Here is a 19,685-nt window from a genome sequence, read left to right as displayed (position 1 = left end):
AGGAGTGATTTGGGTATGTTTGAGCAGAATAAACCAGGCAGGATTCAGAGTTCCATGAAAGGACATTCATTCATTTCCTGAGCCACTGTACAGAATTAAGAAAGCTTTTTTTGTCAGTAGAAATCCCCCTTTATTCCCAAAGGTTTAGTAATAAAAAATGGTTTTAATTTACGTGTATGGTAGAAACTTTCCGAAAATACCTGAAATATTCCAGCCAATAAAACAAATTCCTATTTGGTTCCTTAGGTAACTTAGACCTGTAACTATCACATAGAAGCCTTTTAAAGCCATGGTATGTTTTAAAAGGTGCAGAAGAAAGTAAATATTTTAGTAACAGCAACAGCTTAGCAAACCGGCAAGTCGGAAAAGAAAATATCCCAGCCTGAGCCTTGAGCCTGTCCTCAACTAACACTACGGAGAGTTTGTTTTTTGGTTCAAACCACAGCGAGTTAAGGTCGGAAAGACTGCCTAACTCTGACATTCCTGGCTGTAGCCTGATTTAACACAACCTCACCTCAAACAGAGGTGTTTTGTGCTCCTTGCCACAGAGCAGTATTTCTCCAAGTCCTAAGGGAGGGAGACGGCCCCATCGCATCCTTTCCAACAGGACCCACCCTCAGCAGGGTATCTCTGTGTGTCAGGAGCTCAGCATCTCCAGCTCACCCTCGCTGAGCCTGCCAGTGGCACAGAGCTGTGTGCTGTGATGACACGCTGGAGGGAAGGGATGGGATCCAGAGGGACCTGGACAGGCTGGAGAGGTGGGAACATGAATCTAAAGGACTTCAACAAAGCCAAGTGCAAGGTCCTGCCCCTGGGTCAGGGCAACCCCCAGCAAAACACAGGCTGGGAGAGACGGGATGGAGCAGCCCTGAGAAGGACTTGGGAGTGAGGAGCTCCCCATGACCCAGCTTCAGTGTGCACTTGAGCCCAGAACCCCTGCTGGGTGCACCCCCAGAGTGTGAGCACAGCTCAGAGAGGGGATCCTGCCCCTCTGCTGTGCTCTGGGGAGACCCCCCCCCCCCCGCAGTCCTGATCCAGCTCTGGGGCAGCAGCCAAGAGGGACGTGGAGCTGCTGGAGTGAGGGCAGAGGAGGCCATGGGGATGCTGCGAGGGCTGGAGCAGCTCTGCTCTGGAGCCAGGCTGAGAGAGCTGGGCTGGGGCAGCCTGGAGAAGAGAAGGCTCCTGAAGGGGAGACCTGAGAGCAGCTCCAGTGCCTGAAGAGGCTGCAGGAAACCTGGAGAGGGGCTTGGGACAAGGGATGTAGGGACAGGCCAAGGGGAATGGCTTTAACCTGCCCGAGGGGAGACCGAGATGAGCTCTTAGGCAGAAGCTCTTCCCTGTGAGGGTGCTGAGGCGCTGGCACAGGGTGCCCAGAGAAGCTGTGGCTGCCCCATCCCTGGCAGTGTTCAAGGCCAGGTTGGACACAGGGGCTTGGAGCAAGCTGCTCTATGGAAGGGGTCCCTGCCCGTGGCAGGGGTTGGGGCTGGAGGAGCTTTCAGGTCCCTTCAACACAAACTATGCTGTGTTTCTATGAAAACACCGACTCAGTTTTTCTCCCACTCTGCCTGGGCTGCAGGAGCCGGGGGTACCGGCGCGGTGCTGCGGGGCTAAGGCCGCGTGCCGGGTACAGGAGCTGTGCCCGTGTCCCTGGGGCAAGACCCCGAACAGAGCCCGACACGAGCGACCCGTACGAGACCGAGCCGAGCCCGAGCTCCCCCCGAGTCCCGGCCCGAGGGGGCGGGTTCAGTGACGCCGGGGCCCGTGCGGCGGCGGTGGCTCCGCCCCGGCAGGCCGGAGCTGAGACGGAAGAAGCCGCCGCCGCCGCCGCACAGCCGCCAGCGCCTCCCGCCGCAGCCCGACATGGCGATCTGAACCCGGCCGTGCCGAGAGCCGCCGCCCCGCGCGCATCACCGGGGAAGCCCCGAGCAGCCGCGCCGGCACCGGGGATAGGGGGGCATGGGCAGGGCGAGGGCCGGCGCTGCTGGGAGCTCGGCGGGCATGGCAGAGCGGCGCTAGGGATCCCCCTTCCCGCTCGCATCGCGCAGCTCGGCCCCAGCCCCGCGGGGTGAGGTGAGCCGGCGGCGGGCGGGGGCTGCCGGGCAGGGCGGGCCGCAGGGGAGGGAAGGAGGGAGCGCGGCCCGCGCTAAAGCCGCCTCCCCGCCGCTTTGTCCTTCCAGGCCCCGCCGCCGCCCAGGAGCAGGGAGGCCGAGAGAGGGGAGCAGCGGGCGGCGCCCGGCCGCCGCAGCCCGCCATGGCCCACTCGCCCGTGGCGGTGCAAGTGCCCGGCATGCAGGTGAGCTCCGCGCCGCGCCGGACCCAAAATGGAGGCGAAGGGCCCGGGCTCGGCCCCGGCTCCGGAAGCGACGCTCGGAGGCCGCCGCCGGGGCGCAGGGTCCGGGGGACCGCGGGTGGGCGAAGCGGGGCTGGGCGGCGAGGCCGGGCCGCGGGGAGGCCTCGTTCGGCCTAGGTGGGAGCGTGGGCCGGAGCCCTCGCTGAGCTGGGGTAATGGGGGGCCCGGCTCCACGGGGGGCCGCGTACCTGCGGCCAGCCCCTCGGAGGCGAGGGTGCCCTCTCCCTCCGTCCCCCCTTTGTTGGGGGTTGTCCGCGCTGCACCCAGGAGCACGTAAGAGCTTCACAAACTGATTAAAGGCGCCCTGAAGTTAATGGCAGGGTGTGTGGGTGTGCTGTACATGACAGGCCGGGCTCGCCGGCAGCCCTACCTCCTGCAGGACTTCCCCACCAGCGTGTGCCGGGCCTGCAGCGCAGCCTCGCCGGGACCTCGCGGTTTGTGGCAGGGGTAAAGGCGAGGTGCGGTGAGGATACAGCAAAGGGAGGCGTCACCTGGCAGAAACACGCTCCTCTGTTCGGCCGGGGATGAGACCTGGTGTCATTTCTGTGTGGTATCTGCTCAGGAAACAAGCAGGCGCGTGTGTTACTGATATTTCGTAGCAAAGGTGGAATATCTCTGACTCTTTGTACTTATTCTGCTAGATAATCTAATACAAGGTGGGTCAGGAATCTTTATCAACCTTAAAGGAGCTGAGGACTAAGCTCATTTCAGTGTTGACTTTGGATTGTCAGATGCTGTCAGTATTTTGAGCTGTTTTAACTAATGGGATATTCCTACGTGTGTAATATTGGAGGGATTCTTTTTTAGTTCAGGTGACTTAGAAGCCTTTATGAGATATCTCTTATGTATGTAAGACACATACAGTAGACACTTGAAGAGGTTTCAGAACAGAAAGTTAAAATTTCTCTTGCTCAGGTACCTTTGCTGCTTCCAGAAGGTGTACAGTTGATGTATAAACAGTATTTGTAGATTAATTTAGACCAGTTGCAGTGTTAAGGTTTGGCTTTACCTTTCTCATGTCTCGTAATTCACATACTTCCTGAAATCAGTTAAACTTTGCTCACCCTCTGACTTACTGTTACAGGAGGACACAAACCACGTTTTCTCAGTCTCCTTTGTTCCGTTAATATGCCCGGGTTACTGCTGTAGTGGCACATCCTAAAGAAACTTGATGAAAGTTTGAGGGGCTTTAGCCTGGGCTTTATTTATTTACATCCTCTGGTTTTGAGTGTGTTTTCTGTCTGTGTGCCTGTATTTGGAAACTTCTGTTTCAACATCTGAGTTTGTCGATTTCTTATTTTTCTATCTGCTTAATGTATAGTTCTCCTGTTTTCCAGAGCTGCCCTGTCATCACAAAAGGGCCTTGAAACTATTTAAGGTTCTGTTTCCCATTGTTATGTCAATAAACTTTATGTAATAGCATACTGAGTCCCATAAGTATTGTTAGATTAACCCCGGCCCCTTCACATATCTGTATGTTTAAAGCATTCTATTAAGCTGTTTTTTATATATATATATATATACAGCTGCATAGAATTAAAACACAATTTTCCCATAGTGACCTTTTCTTATAAAGATTTTGGCACAAGTCCTGCAGGTCTTAGAATACAAAGAAATAGAATTTGGTGTAAAATTAATCTGCTCACCCTTTTAGAAGAGTCGTAATGCAGGGGTGTTCCTCATTAAAAAAAACCCTCAACAAAACAAACCCGAACAGCAGCGGTTCTAGAGGAGTGTGATAGTCTGAGGTACAAGGGTTACTTCTTTTGTTGTGGATTTGAGGGGGTTTTTAACCTGTTCAAAATAGTCAGGATCATCCAAATGATGATAAAAGTGTCCTTGCTTCTGCTCAGTATTAAAGTAAGTGAATGATAATCAACTGAAGAAGGGTTAAACAGGTTTTTCTGTGGTGGAAGAAACCCCTTGTTCTGTGTTGAGGGATGCGTTCTATTGAGTATAACAATTGGGAACTGAATTTGGCAGAGAGTGTGTTAGAGGTTTGAAGTTTTCAGCTTTATTGTGTTCTTCTAGTTTCCCTCCCATTTCATTATACACAAAAAGTGTCAACAAAACTCCAGGCAGAATGTGTTACATAATTTCCATTCTCCAAAGAAAAGACTTTGACACTTGATCACCAGAGGATAACAGAAGCTTTTTTGACTTTTTTTAAAGTCTCATGAAGAATCAGCTTCCCTTAAAAAGGAGCCAAACATGGAAAACTACAGAAAGTTGTATAGAGCTATTTTGGTGAACTCTTGACTTCTGGTACCCTGGCAACAAAAGTGGACCCAGAGGTAGTATTATCTGCTGCCTTTATGAGTAGTTGCAGAACCATTTGTTTATGTAGTGATTGTGTTCTGTTTAACCTGTCTTGTGTCTCTAACGAAACCAAATCTTATACCTAACAATTCTTGCCTGTGCAAACAACTTCCTAAACGCGTTCCTTTTCCTCACTCCTTTGGAAAGCCTCTACTTGATCCAGTTGTATGATGCTAACTTATCCAGCTGCCAAACTTCTAAACCCATTCAATAAAATCAGAGTGCTCTGTGAATGTGTAAGATGACATACACTCTGTGATGTGTGAGTGCTCTGAAACTGAGCATGACACCAAAGACAATGACATTTTAGACAGAATCCAAGATGACAGGAAAGAATGGATAGTTGATGCAGCTATGGCAGCACAGTTAAGGTGTCCTGGTTACATGAAGCACAGTTTGCAATGAGCCTGAATGTCAGGTTGGTTTTTATTCAGTAATGTCACTGTACTGTTCCTTGTGATAAAAATATTCAAACTAATTCTTAGTCTGGAATGCTTTGAGATCTAGCAGTGAGAAACTTGTCTGCTGGCACTGGCTTCAAGGAATCCAGTTGAACTCACACAGAGTGTTTCTGGGTATGGCTTGCAATAGAGGTGTTGGAGCCTGCCTGGGTCTTTACCAGCCCAGACCCTGTACTGAAAACAGGTCTGGAGTGGAGGTGTTGGACCTCTTAGTAGTAGTCCTACACTGCTGTTTTCCTCTGGCCCAGCAGGCAAGATGTGTAAGTGTTAGTCATTTCTCATGGATGCATTTTTGATGAACTTACTGGCAGCATCTCATACAGTGCTCCAGACCCTCTTTACAAATACAAGAGACTGAAAGCTGTAACTTACAAGTGAGCAACAATTAACATTTTTTTTTAGTTGGGTAGTGAGGAAATTCTTTTGTTTATTAGCGTCCTAAACTCTCAAACTAGTCTGTAAACTTCAGCAATGGAACATCATTCAAGTAATAAATGCCCTTTTCAGCTAGTAGAGTTTCCCTGTATGAGCTTCCTTTCCTATTCTAATTTTGTGTTTAAAATCCCAAGTCTGTGAAGTATTAATTCCTGATGGAAATGTTGGTTCTTATTTGTGTTTCTTCTTGTCAGTTTGTGTGTCTTTGGAACCGGGTTTGGGACTTCGTTTCTCTTTATTGCTGCTGTCCTACTCATCTATAAACACTTTCTGTTTCCTTTCCCATGGCTTGTTGATATCTCCTGATCCTGTATGGCAGTAGTCTTGAGTGAGCCAGAGAGGTTGTTTAGACCTGATCTCCATCTGTTTTTATTGGCATTCAGGCTGTATCACAGTAAAGAGCCTAACTTCCTCTAAAAGCAGAGCAGCCAGAAGCATGTGAGCTGTCGGGCAGTGTATTCTGATTCACAACTGAAGGCTTGCTTGATCAAATGCAAACCTGGATGTAAAGGTGAGCTTTGCACTGCGGGCTGCCAGTTGACAGACAGGCTGTAGGACACTGCTCACTCAAACAGCCTCAGCCTGGAAAGTCTCTGTCCCTGCTCAGAGGCAGTTGGTTTACGGGTAGTTACTGGATGAGTATGGAAAGGTTAAAGGAGAGGTGGCATTTCGTATTGGAAGTGGTGGTCTTTGGGGGAAAAAAATATGTTTCTTTCAAATTAGTGCACTTGTAGAAATGAGCTCTTTTATGTATGGTGCCTGAAGCTAGTCTGGAAGCGTGTCAGATTTCTAGTAAACCTTATGCACTGAAGTTACAAGAATGACTTCTGTTAAGAGCAGGCAATCTATTACTGTCAGATGTTTAAAAGGTGGGCATTAGAAGAACTGAAACCTTTAGAGAAAGGTCCGTTCACAGTTCTGTTAATTTTACCCCTATCCTAGGAACTGAGCTATATCCAGGTGCTTCTACAGTGAGTTTGAAAAGGCTTTAAACTTTTATTATTTAGAAATAAAGGAATTTGGGAAGTCTAGCACTTGCCTGGCACCAGGAGACTTGCACAGTGCCTAGAAAACAGGGATCTCCTATGATTAAGCTAGGATGGACTACAGTGGTTTTTGGTTGTTAATGCGTTGTCCAATTTCAGCTCCTTGATGTGCACTGTGAGCCTCAGCGCAGGCAGACTGCAGGAAGATGGTAGTTTAAGACCTGTGGAGAACATGCCTCCCTGCTACTTGAAGCAGATATGCATTAAAATATTTGTGGAATTCAACACTGCGGTTGTTCCTTTCCTGGCTGTGCTTGATGTACAAACTATATCATATCTACTAGCAGTCTGCTAACTCAGCTCAAGCTTTTCTTGCTGAATTTGATTCTTCCATCTTGTGTGTTGTTATGTGTTACCCTGATGACGAAGTGGGGCTCAGTCGTGCTTGTGCTGTCTTACTGTTATCAAAGGAGGCTAGAGGAGGCTCTGGAAAGTGTTTGATGCATGGGAGCTGTGTAGGTATCATCACCTGGAATCCAGCAGCTGTTTTTATCAGGCTTAGAAGAAAAAATCCACAGCAGATTTTTGCTGTTGTTTTTTTTGTGCAGATTTTACAGTTCTAAGCACAGTGAGTGCACTGACCTGGAATTCAGAGGCAAGTCTGCCAGAGCTGCAGAGAGCACAGAAACCAAACTCCACACCTTAATTTCTTTGCTGTTCTCTATTATGGTATACTGTCAGGTTTGAGCAGAGGATAATTCGCCCCAGAAGGTAAAAACATTACATCTGAAATGAGACTTTTAACTTCTAGACATATATGATTGTTACTTGTTCTGTTGAATTTAACATTGAAAAGGTTCTCACTGGCTGTTCTTGAACTCCAGCATCTCAGCTTTACAAGTCTTGATAAAAGTGGTTTTTTCCTTTTTCTCAAAAAGGAGACTATACAGCAAGGAGCAGCTCAGGAATATATTGCAATTTGCTGCTTAAAAGAAAAAAGAAATAAAATCTTTATTTAAATGTCTATTTTGATGGAAGGATTGTTTCTTTATATAGAGTAACTGTGTGGCACACCATGAAGAGTTTGTATGACTGCGTGTGCCTGTGCAGCAATATTTGTTGTATGAGACCTATATAACATCTTAGTGAAGATAGGCAAGAGTAAACACTTCAGTTCTCATTGTTTGCAGTGTTCTGAAACTTAAGTTTTTGGCCATCCCCAAAAGTGAAAGGATGAATTTTAAGCCTGTTAGTAAAAGTACCACTTGTTTGCTCTGTGGTGATCACCTTCAGGTTTAAGAGAGTCATGAACTCTGGGAAGTGATAAGAGACTATTGTTTTGTCTTTCATTTATCTTGGGGACTGGGGTTAGTAATTGACAGAGGAGTTCAGGGCTGGGTTTTGGGGGGAGGGGGTTGGAGATGGGCAGTGCAAAGTTGCTTTTGAAATTCTTCTGTCACAGATAACTTTTTGGATGCTGTAATCAGTGCCTGCTTGGATGTTGTCTTTGAGGAGATGAAGAGTTGGTGAGGTACCTTGTCATTCCAGGAGTTGCTGTTCCAAATCCTGCCGGGTTTTTTCTAACTTAATTGAAAAAATCAAATTCTTTCCTAATGCTGCCTCAGCACTTTTTAAAGAACTGTCATTTTTTCTTAAAGTTTAAACCTGTAGGAGTTTTGGAACAAGTCTGCTCTGATGATTGGTTGAGCATCACTGAGCACACTCCTTAGCTCTGAAGGAGAGACTTAGATCTCATGGGAAGTGTGCTCATCTAGCAATATTTGGTGAAATCCATTCTGGCACAGGGATTGCTAGCCAAATAAATCTGGCAGAAGGAACTCGGAGAAACTACTAAAAAGGGCCTGACAAGGTAACTGTAGCTTGCTGGGCTCGTTCTTCCTCAGATCTTGTGCCTGTGGTTTTGCAGATAGGCTACATTGATTAGGTCTATGGCTTCAGCTTAGATCTTTCTTAATGAAGAAGGCTTTGAAGAGCTGCATAGTTGGCTCTTAGAAGGGTGAAGCCAAGTTTGGCGTGCCAAAATCTGGATTTGAATCGTTTTGATTGAGGCAGCATATCTGGAAAAGCTTTGTGGTGGGATCTGTCTTGAGTCTGCATGAATCCTGTATGCATCAGTGAAGGAGAACAAGGAATGAGAGATGTTAGTTATCTGCAGGTTTCACACTTGAGCTGTGGAAGGGGGAGTCTGAGATCCCAGGGTGGTTTTCATGAACCAGAACTCAAGAACCATGTGTTCTGTCCTGAAGAACTTGTGTTTTTTTTTCTCTCTCCCTCTTCTCTGTGATCATTTGCAGGCTTTCCTCTCAATTGGGAGCTGTTACATGTTCTGAATATCTGAATAATCTTGACTAGGGAGGGGAATCAGAGGGTGTCTTATGCTTTCCTGGATGTCAAGTTGCATTTCAATGCAGGCTTCTGTGCTGGGATCTGAGAGCATCATAATAAAAACACTGTACAGCTTGGAATGACTGTGAGTGTTGTCAAGTGCCTAAATGTAAAACACTGAATGAAAGAAGATTGAATTTCTACTGATGTAAATCGGTTAAAAACGTACCGTGAATTATGAGGGGAGCAAGATGATCTTGCTGGGAATGTCTCACCTACGAAGGTGTCATCTGGCAGCTGGTCACAGCAAGAACATTTTTGCATTCCTGCACAGCTTTATTCTAGCCTAGTTGGCGAGAAGAATCTGATTCTTTTATTTCAGGGTGTTTCTCTTCCTCCCTTCCCCCTTCTCCTCGCAGGTTTATGTAATGAGATGCTTTGCCATGCTATGAATGAGCTGCAGAGTAATTGAAAAAGGAGTTTCCTGAAAGGGCAGGTTGGTTCTGGCAGGATAGGTTTCTTGCTTCCTTTGTAGCTCATTTTGGAGTTGTATTTCTGGTTTTTCATTACGTGGTTCTTGTAGCTTCAGGTCTAGTATGATTGATAGGATCAAGAGCCAGTACTCGAGAGAAGAGTAAAGCTTTTCAAGCTTGTGGTCGCCTAGCCTTGGGGAGAGGACAGAAATCTGGGACTCTAGCAGACTGGTGTGTTTGCCTTCCTTTCAAAGCTTGGGGAATGGCGTGATACCCTCGAACCGTGGGTTCCCACTCGGGTTTCATTGCAGGCAGTGATTACCCCTGGAGACTTACCTGTGGTAAATAAACTTGTGATCTGCTCCTTGAACCCACATTGTGTTTTGGAGCTGTCTTCTTTTTCTCAATTAGTGTTTTTCTGCCTTGCTTTGGTTTTGTTTAGCCTGAAAGTAACTAATGACTACTTCAGCGGGGAGACTTCCCAAAGATACTCGTGTGTGTGTTAAACTTCATGCCTTGTTGCTGCCTTCTAGTTTGCGAACTGGCAAGCTAAAAAGCTGGTTTTTGTTATTTTTCATTCCAGCTGGATTATAGCATGAATTTAATGGTATTTACAGGACAAAAACCTGTATATCAAGTTCTAACCTGCACAGAAAAAGTGCCAAAATGGCTTTTTAAGATAGAGCAGTGAGGAAGCCTGTACAGTTTATGTAGCAGTTGCCATTTAGCTGTAGATCCTGCCCCTCTGAATACTAGCGAAATGGTCCAAATGCCATGATGATACAGTTTATTGCTGGCACAGTTTTGGTGTAGTTTTTCCTTTAAATGGGTGTGGCAAAAGTGAAAAAGCCCTAAGTGTATGTGCACTGATAAGCAGGCTGGTGCTGAGGGGAGAGGCCTATGCTAAAAGTAGGCTGCAGCCCATAAATGGTGATTCTTCCATATTCCTATTAGATGTGGCTTTTGTAATCTCTGTGCAGATGAGGGGTTTTGAAGCAGTTCATAATGGAGAGATTACCAATGATCTTCAGCAGTGAGAGGCTGCAGATGTCTTCTGGCACACGGTTCAGGTGTGCAGGCATTTAATTCACTGAGGTGAGCTGGTTCCCCATTCAGCAGTCACTTGTCCTGTGCTGCTTAACAAAGAAGATTAAACTTGTTGTGAAAGATCAGCTTCTTGAAGTCTAACACATGTAGAACGGAGTTTGAAGACTTTGGGATACCAGAACCTCTTGATTTCTTGACTTCTGTCTCCATTGAAGGATAGAGGATCCTTCTAGCTATAGAATGTTCAACCGCTTAGGTCTTTACAGATCTTGCAATCAGTGCATGGTTTGGGTTGGAAGGGACTTTAAAGATTATCTAGATCTATCCTCTTGCCATGAGCCAGGCCAAATCATAGTAAAGACCTAGCCGTCTAGTTTGTGTGTGTCCCCGTCCTTAATCCCTCTCTTTTGGTAGGCTGTGCCCCTCAGAGATATGGGCACACTGAAGGATATGAAACTCTATGCAGTGCTTTGAGGACCTTTATGTGGTTTAAAGGTATTGATATATAGAGTGGAAGTGTTGCTCCATTTGACATGTAGGGGTATTCAGTTACAGAGAAGCTCACTGGCAGGAGAAACTTTGTTTTCTGTTTCCTTTCCTCAATGCAGGATACTCTTTGTAAGTAATTGATGTAGATGTTTTTAATTGCCTATATCCAAGAGCTGGTCTTTGGGAGATGTGGTGTTATTCTTCCTTTTTGCTTATTTATGCTGTTTCCTAAGCTGCTTTTCACATTGTGTTACCAAAGTGAAAGAATGGCTAAGAGTAGAGGAAGTGAGCTCAGTGGTTTCCATTTCCAGCACAACATACCATTGACAGCTTGCATCTGCCACAGGCCTGAGATGGTTTGAAGACAGATGAAGGTGATTCTTTCCTTCCAAGTCTGAGAATGGGTGGGTTTGAATGCTGATTTTGAGGTTTTGATAGTCATGAATTTTCAAGCAGCTCACTTTATGGCTGACTTGATGAGAACAAAGCCACATGAGGTTTTCACTTACCTATTTTTCCTCTTGTTTTTTACTTTGAAGTTCTCCAGCTTCTCACTAAAAATGGCGATGAGTTTTGGCCTTGTCAGATGAGAGGTGTCTCATGAAGGGCATAACAGAGGTCACGTCCCATTTAAGGACAGCAAAACTCAGCTTGTTTTTGCTACCTGCTGAGTAGAAATGCTTCTTCAGTGCGTATCATACAGTTACAGTAAATACAATAAATATCTACTTCCCTTATATTTGAGTCTTGAGCAGGACCGCGGGGTAGCATCAGAGTTCTGTTCTCCATCACAAGATGGAGAAAAAGACTGACAGGTTCTATCCTTGTTTTAAATGTTTGCAGGTTTCTTTTCTTCTGATTCTTTGTAAGTAATGATAGCTCTGCACCTGTGCCTTCATTAACTTCAAACTGTGTACATGAAGTACATACGCACATGCCTGTGGCACTGCTGGTGTGGGTAACTTTAACTGTAATAGGATTTAAACATAAAAAAGGGGGATGTGGGGAAGAGCTCCAGGAGTTAAAATCAATGGCTACCTGTGGTGGCTGTGTTGTAAAGAAGTGAAACGTTCCTTATGCAGGTAAAATATGGAAATACATATAATGTATGTGAATATATTCTGTAATATTCTGTAATAAAATCTGCATGGTGTGTAATTAACGTGTATATATATCCATCAGAAACTACATGCAGATAGTGTATGGAAAGATACCGAAGAAGAAAGTATCTGTTGAGTAAGACATTAAGAAGTTCAGTAGACCGTCAGGTTCACCAATCTTACTGCCTCTTAATTTTATTTTCTGGGGGGCTCTGAATGGAAGAAAAACTTGGAGGTACTTTATTACCTGAGAACAGATAAATGAATGCACTGATTAGCTGTGATTTCAATGTGTTCAACCCAGATGCTGTATTTGGTAAGAATCGGATAAATGCTGGGAGTAAGTGAAATGTCGTTAACTTTTAATGTCTTTTATTGACTTTCAGGTGTCTTTTTTACTCATTGTATTTCAGCTATTCTTTCTCAAGATAATAAAAGGTACCTTGGAGATTTTACAGATAATAAAGTAGGCCTCATAATTGCTCTTTAATTTTATTGTTAGCCATAATTCAGACAGTGCAGACGGTGGAACTTAAGAGAAATGGTGCAGTGCATGCTGCCTTCAGCAACAATGCTGGCATACATTTCTGATCTGGCACTTTAATGCTAATGTAACTGTGAGGCTGCACAACAGATTAATTACTGGGGTATTTTTTTGATCATGGGTTGTGTTCAGTTTGAATGTCTGGCCATGACATAACCTCCTCTTTCCCTGAACCTTTCTGTAAGGCAGCTCTTTTCATTGTAGTTTACCTCTGAATTCTCCCTTTTTGTGAAGATCAGGCTTTTATTTTAGAGAGCAATTGCTTGAAGTGACAGTCCTTGAAACACCAGGTAATGCTGATAGCTTCCAAGGATACCAGTATGTGGTAGTGGATACTTGAAAAACAGACAAGTAGACACTCTAGTGTCTCTTACCAGCATTGTATAAAGTCTTTTGAGCTCATTATCGCATCTTTATCTAATGTGTATTTGAATAACGGCTCTCAGTGTAAGTTAGCTATTCTGTAGCACTGCTACAGTTTTAAGGAAACTTCTGTCCAAATAAAACCTGGGAGATGCTTGACAATCCAGAGAGTATCCTAGCATTTCTGGGTCAGGATTTAGAAACACTGTTTTAAGATGACAGGAAAGATTTTTCCGACAGGCTACTTAGAGATCTCCCAAGACTACGTTGAATTATTTGCTTTGGGAGATCTTGAGGATCCTGGGTTTGATTTTGTTAGATACAAGGCATTAGTTCAATCTCTGTCCAAGATTCTTTGAAGCTTTGTGTTTTCATCCAGTTGTACTCAATATCATTAATGAAATTCATTAATGACCCTCCTTAGAAGACTTGTTTTTGTAGAAGAGCTGTCCTGCACTGACAGAGCCTGAAGCAGTCTCACACGCTTTGTTGTGTACCATTACATATCTGTATGCTCTCGGAAGTCAGATATTCAGTGCACTTTAACTCTGCTTCAAAGGAAGAAGACAGACTTTGGAGAACAGGTATGTGAAAGGGTCAGCCAGTCAGGCCTGTATCAGAATGCAGCCCCAGGACATTGCTGCGTAGCTGTGTTTATTGGAATCAAAAGAAAATGCTTGTATAAGCTGTATTGGCAGAATACTTGATACAACTACTGCAGGTATGCTGGCAAAAATGACACTGTAGTGATTTGGGGTTTTTATTTGGGGCTTCTGCAGGTGGTTGGACTGGATGAGCCCATGAGGTCCTTTCTAAGCTGAGTGTGTGGATGTACGTATGTGTATAACACACATACAGTCATGGCACATGGTTGGATAATAGAGGAGGTCACATTTTGCTGATCACTAGCACAGGCTGTTTAGTGCTGGACTGGTGAAATGGTGGACTTTCTAAACTATGCAGAGGGCTTGTATTGTCACGCTGGTCCTGTTACTCATGCTGGTGAGATTGAAGCTGGCATGTGAATGTGTCTGTGCTTGTCATGCTTGGTGCTGCTTTTGTCTGTGGAAACAGGCATACGGATGGGAAGAATAGGAGATTTTCTTCCTGATTTGTCCACTTCTAGGTGTTATCTTCAGAGTGGTGATGATGGAGTCTGTACACTGTCTATTGTTTTGTTACTGACAGACATGACTCCCATAGAAACCAGTGTTTATTTAAAACCCTCACCAATTATTCATGCAGGCAGCTTTCAAAGCTTCTAAACCTTTACCCGTTGAATGTAAGATCTGTGAAAGAACAGGGAGTAACAATGGTTGTTTTGCTCAAGAGTGTTGATAGTGTTGGAAATCTTAATTTCTTCCATATTAGCTCAGTTGGCAACTGTGCTGCAAAAATGTATTGGTATATATCCAGGGCGTGTATATACACGCACTTTTACTCGTATAAAGTATGTTTCCATCATTTCCTATACTAGGAGGAGGAGGATGGGCATTACTGGATTATATAAATGTATGTTTGTTTTAAAAGGAGTCTTTCAAAGTTTGGCATTTGGGGGGGGGGGGGGGTGTGTTTTAAATTAGTTGTAGAAAAAAGTTCCTGTAGACCAATAGTCTGAAAGACAAGGAATGAAGAAAGGTAAGAGCTGATCTGTTTGAAAATGCAGTCTTTAAGTTATGTAGTGTTCTAAATTTGAAGCCTTTCCAGAGGATGCTGTCTCAGTGTTAGCTGTAGTTGGTCAGAAATATTTGCCCTTCTCCTGGAGTGTCCTTCAGTCCCTTGTCAGCCTTGGTGAATAAGAGGAGCTGTAAAGCTGACTTTGCTTGCTGCATGAGGATTTTCTCAGAGTAGAAAGATGTGACTCCTTCCTCCAGCAGTCTCACCCAGGTTGTTCTCTGCTCTATCTCTCCCTCCCAGGGATCTGCGGTGTGGGAAGTCCAGCTGTGCTCATCTCTCCCTGTACTCCAGCACTCCCATGTAGTGGCTTTAGGAGCTGGAAGTTCTGAGCTATCTGGAGTAGCTTGGAGGAGAGTCTGGAGTTCTCTGCTTAAGGTTTCACCCCATGCAAAAAACCCAAGTGTTGCCGTTTGACTCCATCAAACATTTGTGAAGGATTGTATTAACTGCCTATGCCTGTGATTAAATTACTTTTCTTCTCTCTGTCTGGAGGTGTTTTAATGCATTTCAGCTCAAATGAACAACTATTAGCATGAATGATTGCTGGAATTCTAGGCTCCAGATTGTGTCTTAAAACTTAAGCTTTTATGAAAGTGAGTCTTTTAGGGTTCATGGGAAGTTTTGCCAATCCTGTCTTTTAACTCTGTTATTTCTTGGGGGTGTCTGGTTATCGTAAATAGGGAAATACCATGTAATTATTCCTTATTGCAGCTAATGTAGTTTAGGAACACATTTGGTTGGAAGCTAAATGCCAGTTCAGCAGCTCAGCCAGCAGCAGGGAAAGGCTGGGTGGCACTCACTGCTACTTTTGCTACACTTGTCCCTGCAAGAATTATTTGAAATGCATCTGAAATTGGATTTTAAATTCAGACTTATTAAAAATTATTACTTTTTAATCTTTTCATTTGCTTTATGTATTTGTTCATCTTTGAGATCTCTCATCTTTGAGATCTGTCAGCAGAACATTTTTTGCTTAATTATTTCATTGAAGGTAATTTTTTACTTTGTTTTGTCTTTTTTTTTTTTAATGGAGCAGAACAGCACTGAGCTCAGTGTAGACAAAGGAGAAATTCCTCATTCTTCCTGCTGTAATGCAGTGCTCAGGAACAGCAGCGTGCTTGTACGTTCACAGCCTAACTCCACAGCTCAGCATGAATCTGCCATGCTACCTCAGGTCCCCTCCTCTTGTGAGAGCACAGATGACAGCTTGGTAGATGTGAGTGGTGAACGGATTCAGCTGAAAATAAACCTGACAAATCAGATGGTGAACTCTCAGCTAAATCTGTTTTCTGATTCATCCCACCGCATTTTGGAATAAACTCTGATTCTGGTAGAAGGCAAGAAGCAACAATAAGGGCCCAGTAAGGAAACCAGAGTGTCCATTTTGGACCAGCTTTACATAGTGATGCATTTCTTTTATTCCCAGTAAAGATTTTCATATCCATTTGCAACAGCGCCAGTGTAAAGATAACTATTTTGTTGTGTAGAGTAATCTGTGCCTTGGGTTGAGTGTTTGCATTTGCCAAAACTGTTACAACTTTTGCTGGTTCTGAGTTTTGGAGCACGTAAAAGATCTAAAGCAAAGCATCTCCCATATTTTCAGATGTTGCAATTGAATCAGAGGGCTTTTGGAGCAGATATTTTGTGATCAAATACTAATTTGTGCAGTGAGTTGCCTGCTCCTGGCAGCAGTCATGTGTTTAATCCTGTTGGCTGCAAAGCTGGGCTACTCTCTTAGCATGTTCACCTTACCTCTTTAAAACGCTTTTCATTAAACTCCCTTCCTGTGCTCTGACAATTGGTGTTCTTAAACTGGAGTGAGTTACCTGCATCCTTCAGAAGCCACTGCTGTGGTTTTGGATAGACAGGGTTCTCTAAGCAGCTGTGTGGCATGCTTTATCTTGAAGGGAAAATGAGAACTTGCTTCCTTTTTGTTTCCCTTGTGACTGCTTGAATGGAGCTGAGAAATTTAAAATATTTGTATAATAATCAGTCTGATCTTGAAGAATCATGGAATGGTTTGGGTTGAAGGGACCTTAAAGCTCCTCCAGTTCCAACCCCTGCCATGGCAGGGACCCCTTCCACTAGAGCAGCTTGCTCCAAGCCCCTGTGTCCAACCTGCCCTTGAACACTGCCAGGGATGGGGCAGCCACAGCTTCTCTGGGCACCCTGTGCCAGCGCCTCAGCACCCTCACAGGGAACAGCTTCTGCCCAAGAGCTCATCTCAGTCTCCCCTCGGGCAGGTTAAAGCCATTCCCCTTGGCTTGTCCCTACAGGCCCTGATGAAGAATCAACTAGATTGGAAAAGACCTTTAAGATCATCAAGAGTAGTTAACCAGCAGAGATTCCAACCAGATGTCCTTAGCAGTGCTCTGTGACCTGGTGCTTGGCTCCCATTTTTAAGGCATGTTTGGGTGATCCCAGCCAGTTCAGATCAGTGCCCCTGGGTTCAGTATGCCCCCTGTTTCTGCTCCAGCCTTCTTATTCCCTCTTTGAACAGCTCAGTTCCCTTTGCTGTATTTTCTGTCAGCACTCTCAGCTGCCCCAAAGATGTCTGATCTTACCAGATCTCGGGATCTACCAGTGAGTACTGGGTAGTGCACTGTTCTCACAAGTAGCTTCTCACTGTATCACTGAGTAGGATGCTTTGTCTGCCCCAGGCTTCTGGCCAGGTAGAAAGCTCAGCCTTTTCTGCCTGGGTGATGATGGTAGGGCTTCTGTGCCAGTAGCTGCATTCCCAAAGTCTTCTGAATTACTGCACTAATAGGATTAATACTAGGAGCAGCTCTATTCTTTTGTTTTAAGGTGGTGTTGTGCGTGGGGATGTGAAATGAGGTTTGTACCTGCCTCCCTCCTTGGTGAGGCTCGTTTACCTTTGGCATAATTGCACAATGTATGTTCTGTAACTAAGAGCTGGATTAGAAGATAGTGTGCAGGAAATAAACCTACCTGATGTGTGCCTTCGAGTGACGATAAACCTGGGTGATGTGCTGCTTGGGAAGTCATGAGGGCAAATAACTTGGAAGTAAATAAATAACTTGTGTATCATCCCCCTCCCCTTTTTTTCTTCTCTTTCCTAGAACCACAGAGCAGACCCAGAAGAACTATTCACAAAACTCGAACGCATTGGAAAAGGCTCCTTTGGGGAGGTCTTCAAAGGAATTGATAATCGGACACAGCAGGTGGTAGCTATAAAAATCATAGACCTTGAGGAAGCAGAAGATGAAATAGAAGATATACAGCAAGAGATAACTGTTTTAAGTCAGTGTGATAGTCCTTATGTAACAAAATACTATGGATCATATTTAAAGGTAATGTACTGCACAAAGATTTGTTCTGAATGCCACTAGGAAAGTATACTGGAATTGAGGAAAAGTTATGCCAACTGCCTTTTTTTTCTCATAGATCCTTGTTTTTCTTTGAACAGAGCTTTTCACTGTCTTTTGCTCCTTTTGCTGCTTGCTCTTTGAGGCTAAAGTTTGCACAAAATGGCTAGAGGAGGAGCAGAGTTGGTAGAGGGCTCCTCTTGCCATTGCTGCTGTTTTTAGACTTTGGTTTTCTGTCCTCCCCCTACAATCCTTACCACAAACTTGTGGCTTTTGGGGGGAAGAAAAATTACTTTCAGAGCCATAGAAACAAAACCCCTTGCCTGATATGGAAAGAAGCCCTGCACCATGTAAGAATATGTTGGTTATTATGCAGGCCTGAGGCAAAGCAAAACCGACGTCAGCAGACTTAAGTGTGAATGTGATCTAAGGCATCATTTAAAAACAAGCAAAAATGAAAACCTGCAGGAGTCCAAAATGTTAACTGAAGTCTTTCCAGCTTGCAGAACTGTCCAGGTGTAGCTGACTTTCAGTAGTATCGTGGCTCTGCATTTTTCTTACGCTAGATTTATCCTTGGTGACTAACACTAGATCTTTTAGCTTGAGGTTCCTCAGGGGGAAAGAGCGCATTAGGTTTGTTAAACGTGCAAAGTATCTTTTATGCAGCTTTTTAATTTTAGTAATAACAGGTATTTTGAGAGTTGTATGTCTGCTTTTTTTTACTTAATTGCTGTATATTTTCTAACTTTTTATTAGTTACTACTCTGAGAATGGCAGACAGCCTGAGTATTTAGCTGTACAGTACAGTTGTGTCCCAAATGACTGTATAATTAAAGGTTAAAGAACATTGAGGTTAAATTAGGAAAATTAAGACATCGTAGTTCTTACAAAGAAAGTCCTAGTGCTGCAGAGATTAATAGCAGTTTGCTGTGGATATCAGTGGTCTGAAGATTGCATTCAAAGTGGTCACATAGGTTTGTCAGTAAATACTTAGTTCTGCATATAAAGATCACTGAAAATATTCCTAGAAGCAACCCTTAAGATAGCAGCTTAAAAGAGCATCAGCACACAGTAAGTAAAAGGTACGTCAAAATATAAGAGTTTTCTTCTTTCCTTTACATCTTCATTTGCAGGAAGACAAAGTCGTTGAGCCTATCTGCCCTCTTTCAGCTCAGGCTTATGGAACAGAAATTGTTTACTACAAAGTATGAATCAGACATGTGGCTTTCTGTGAAGCTGTAGGAATGGTGTTAGAAACGATTGAGTTTTGCACTGTTTAAATCAAGGAGACTTTAAGTCTTTTTCCTGACTATACCAAAGCAAACCCTCAGTGCAGAGGCATTCAGGTGGCCTACAACACTGTTGTTTCTTAGTTGCATAATCTAGATCTGGTTTAAAACTTTCAAGTTGATAGTTTTCACTTTGAAGGAATTGCAGCTGGGACCATGTGTCCTCAGTTCTTCCAGTTGAACTGTATCAGAACATCTTCTGTTGGAACTTATTCTTGGGAGGTTTTATACCAGTTTTAAGTAAGCTTTGAATAAGCAGATAATTCTTGGCATCAGTTTGAGTCAGCTTCATTTTCCCTTTGGTAAGAAGGCATATTTAATAATTAAAAGGTCTTTTATGACTACAACACCAAATGAGATATGGACTGTGAGGGGTTTCCAATTAAAAGCATTTCAGGTGAGAGACTTCATTCTTGTACAGTTTGTTCTCCATATTCTGCAGCTTTACAGTTTCCGTGTGCTTGCAGATGCACAGCCAGC

The 19,685-nt window shown here is 44.2% G+C and overlaps 1 protein-coding gene across 1 annotated transcript in view; it reads left to right on the top strand.

Moving 5' to 3' along the window:
- Window positions 1-1,956: 1,956 nt before the first annotated feature.
- STK26 (serine/threonine kinase 26) overlaps window positions 1,957-19,685 on the top strand; it is a 30,449-nt gene continuing 12,720 nt past the window's right edge. Inside the window, exons 1-3 of the mRNA XM_062612846.1 lie at window positions 1,957-1,960; window positions 2,076-2,293; window positions 17,671-17,901. Of these exons, the coding sequence (XP_062468830.1) occupies window positions 1,957-1,960; window positions 2,076-2,293; window positions 17,671-17,901 (453 nt within the window). The remainder of the gene's footprint in view (window positions 1,961-2,075; window positions 2,294-17,670; window positions 17,902-19,685) is intronic.

The sequence above is a fragment of the Pezoporus occidentalis genome, unplaced genomic scaffold, assembly GCF_034315485.1.
Source record: "Pezoporus occidentalis ecotype Australia unplaced genomic scaffold, CSIRO_AGI_Poc_V1 ctg161, whole genome shotgun sequence".
NCBI lineage: Eukaryota > Metazoa > Chordata > Aves > Psittaciformes > Psittacidae > Pezoporus > Pezoporus occidentalis.
This window is presented reverse-complemented; position numbering and strand designations above follow the sequence as displayed.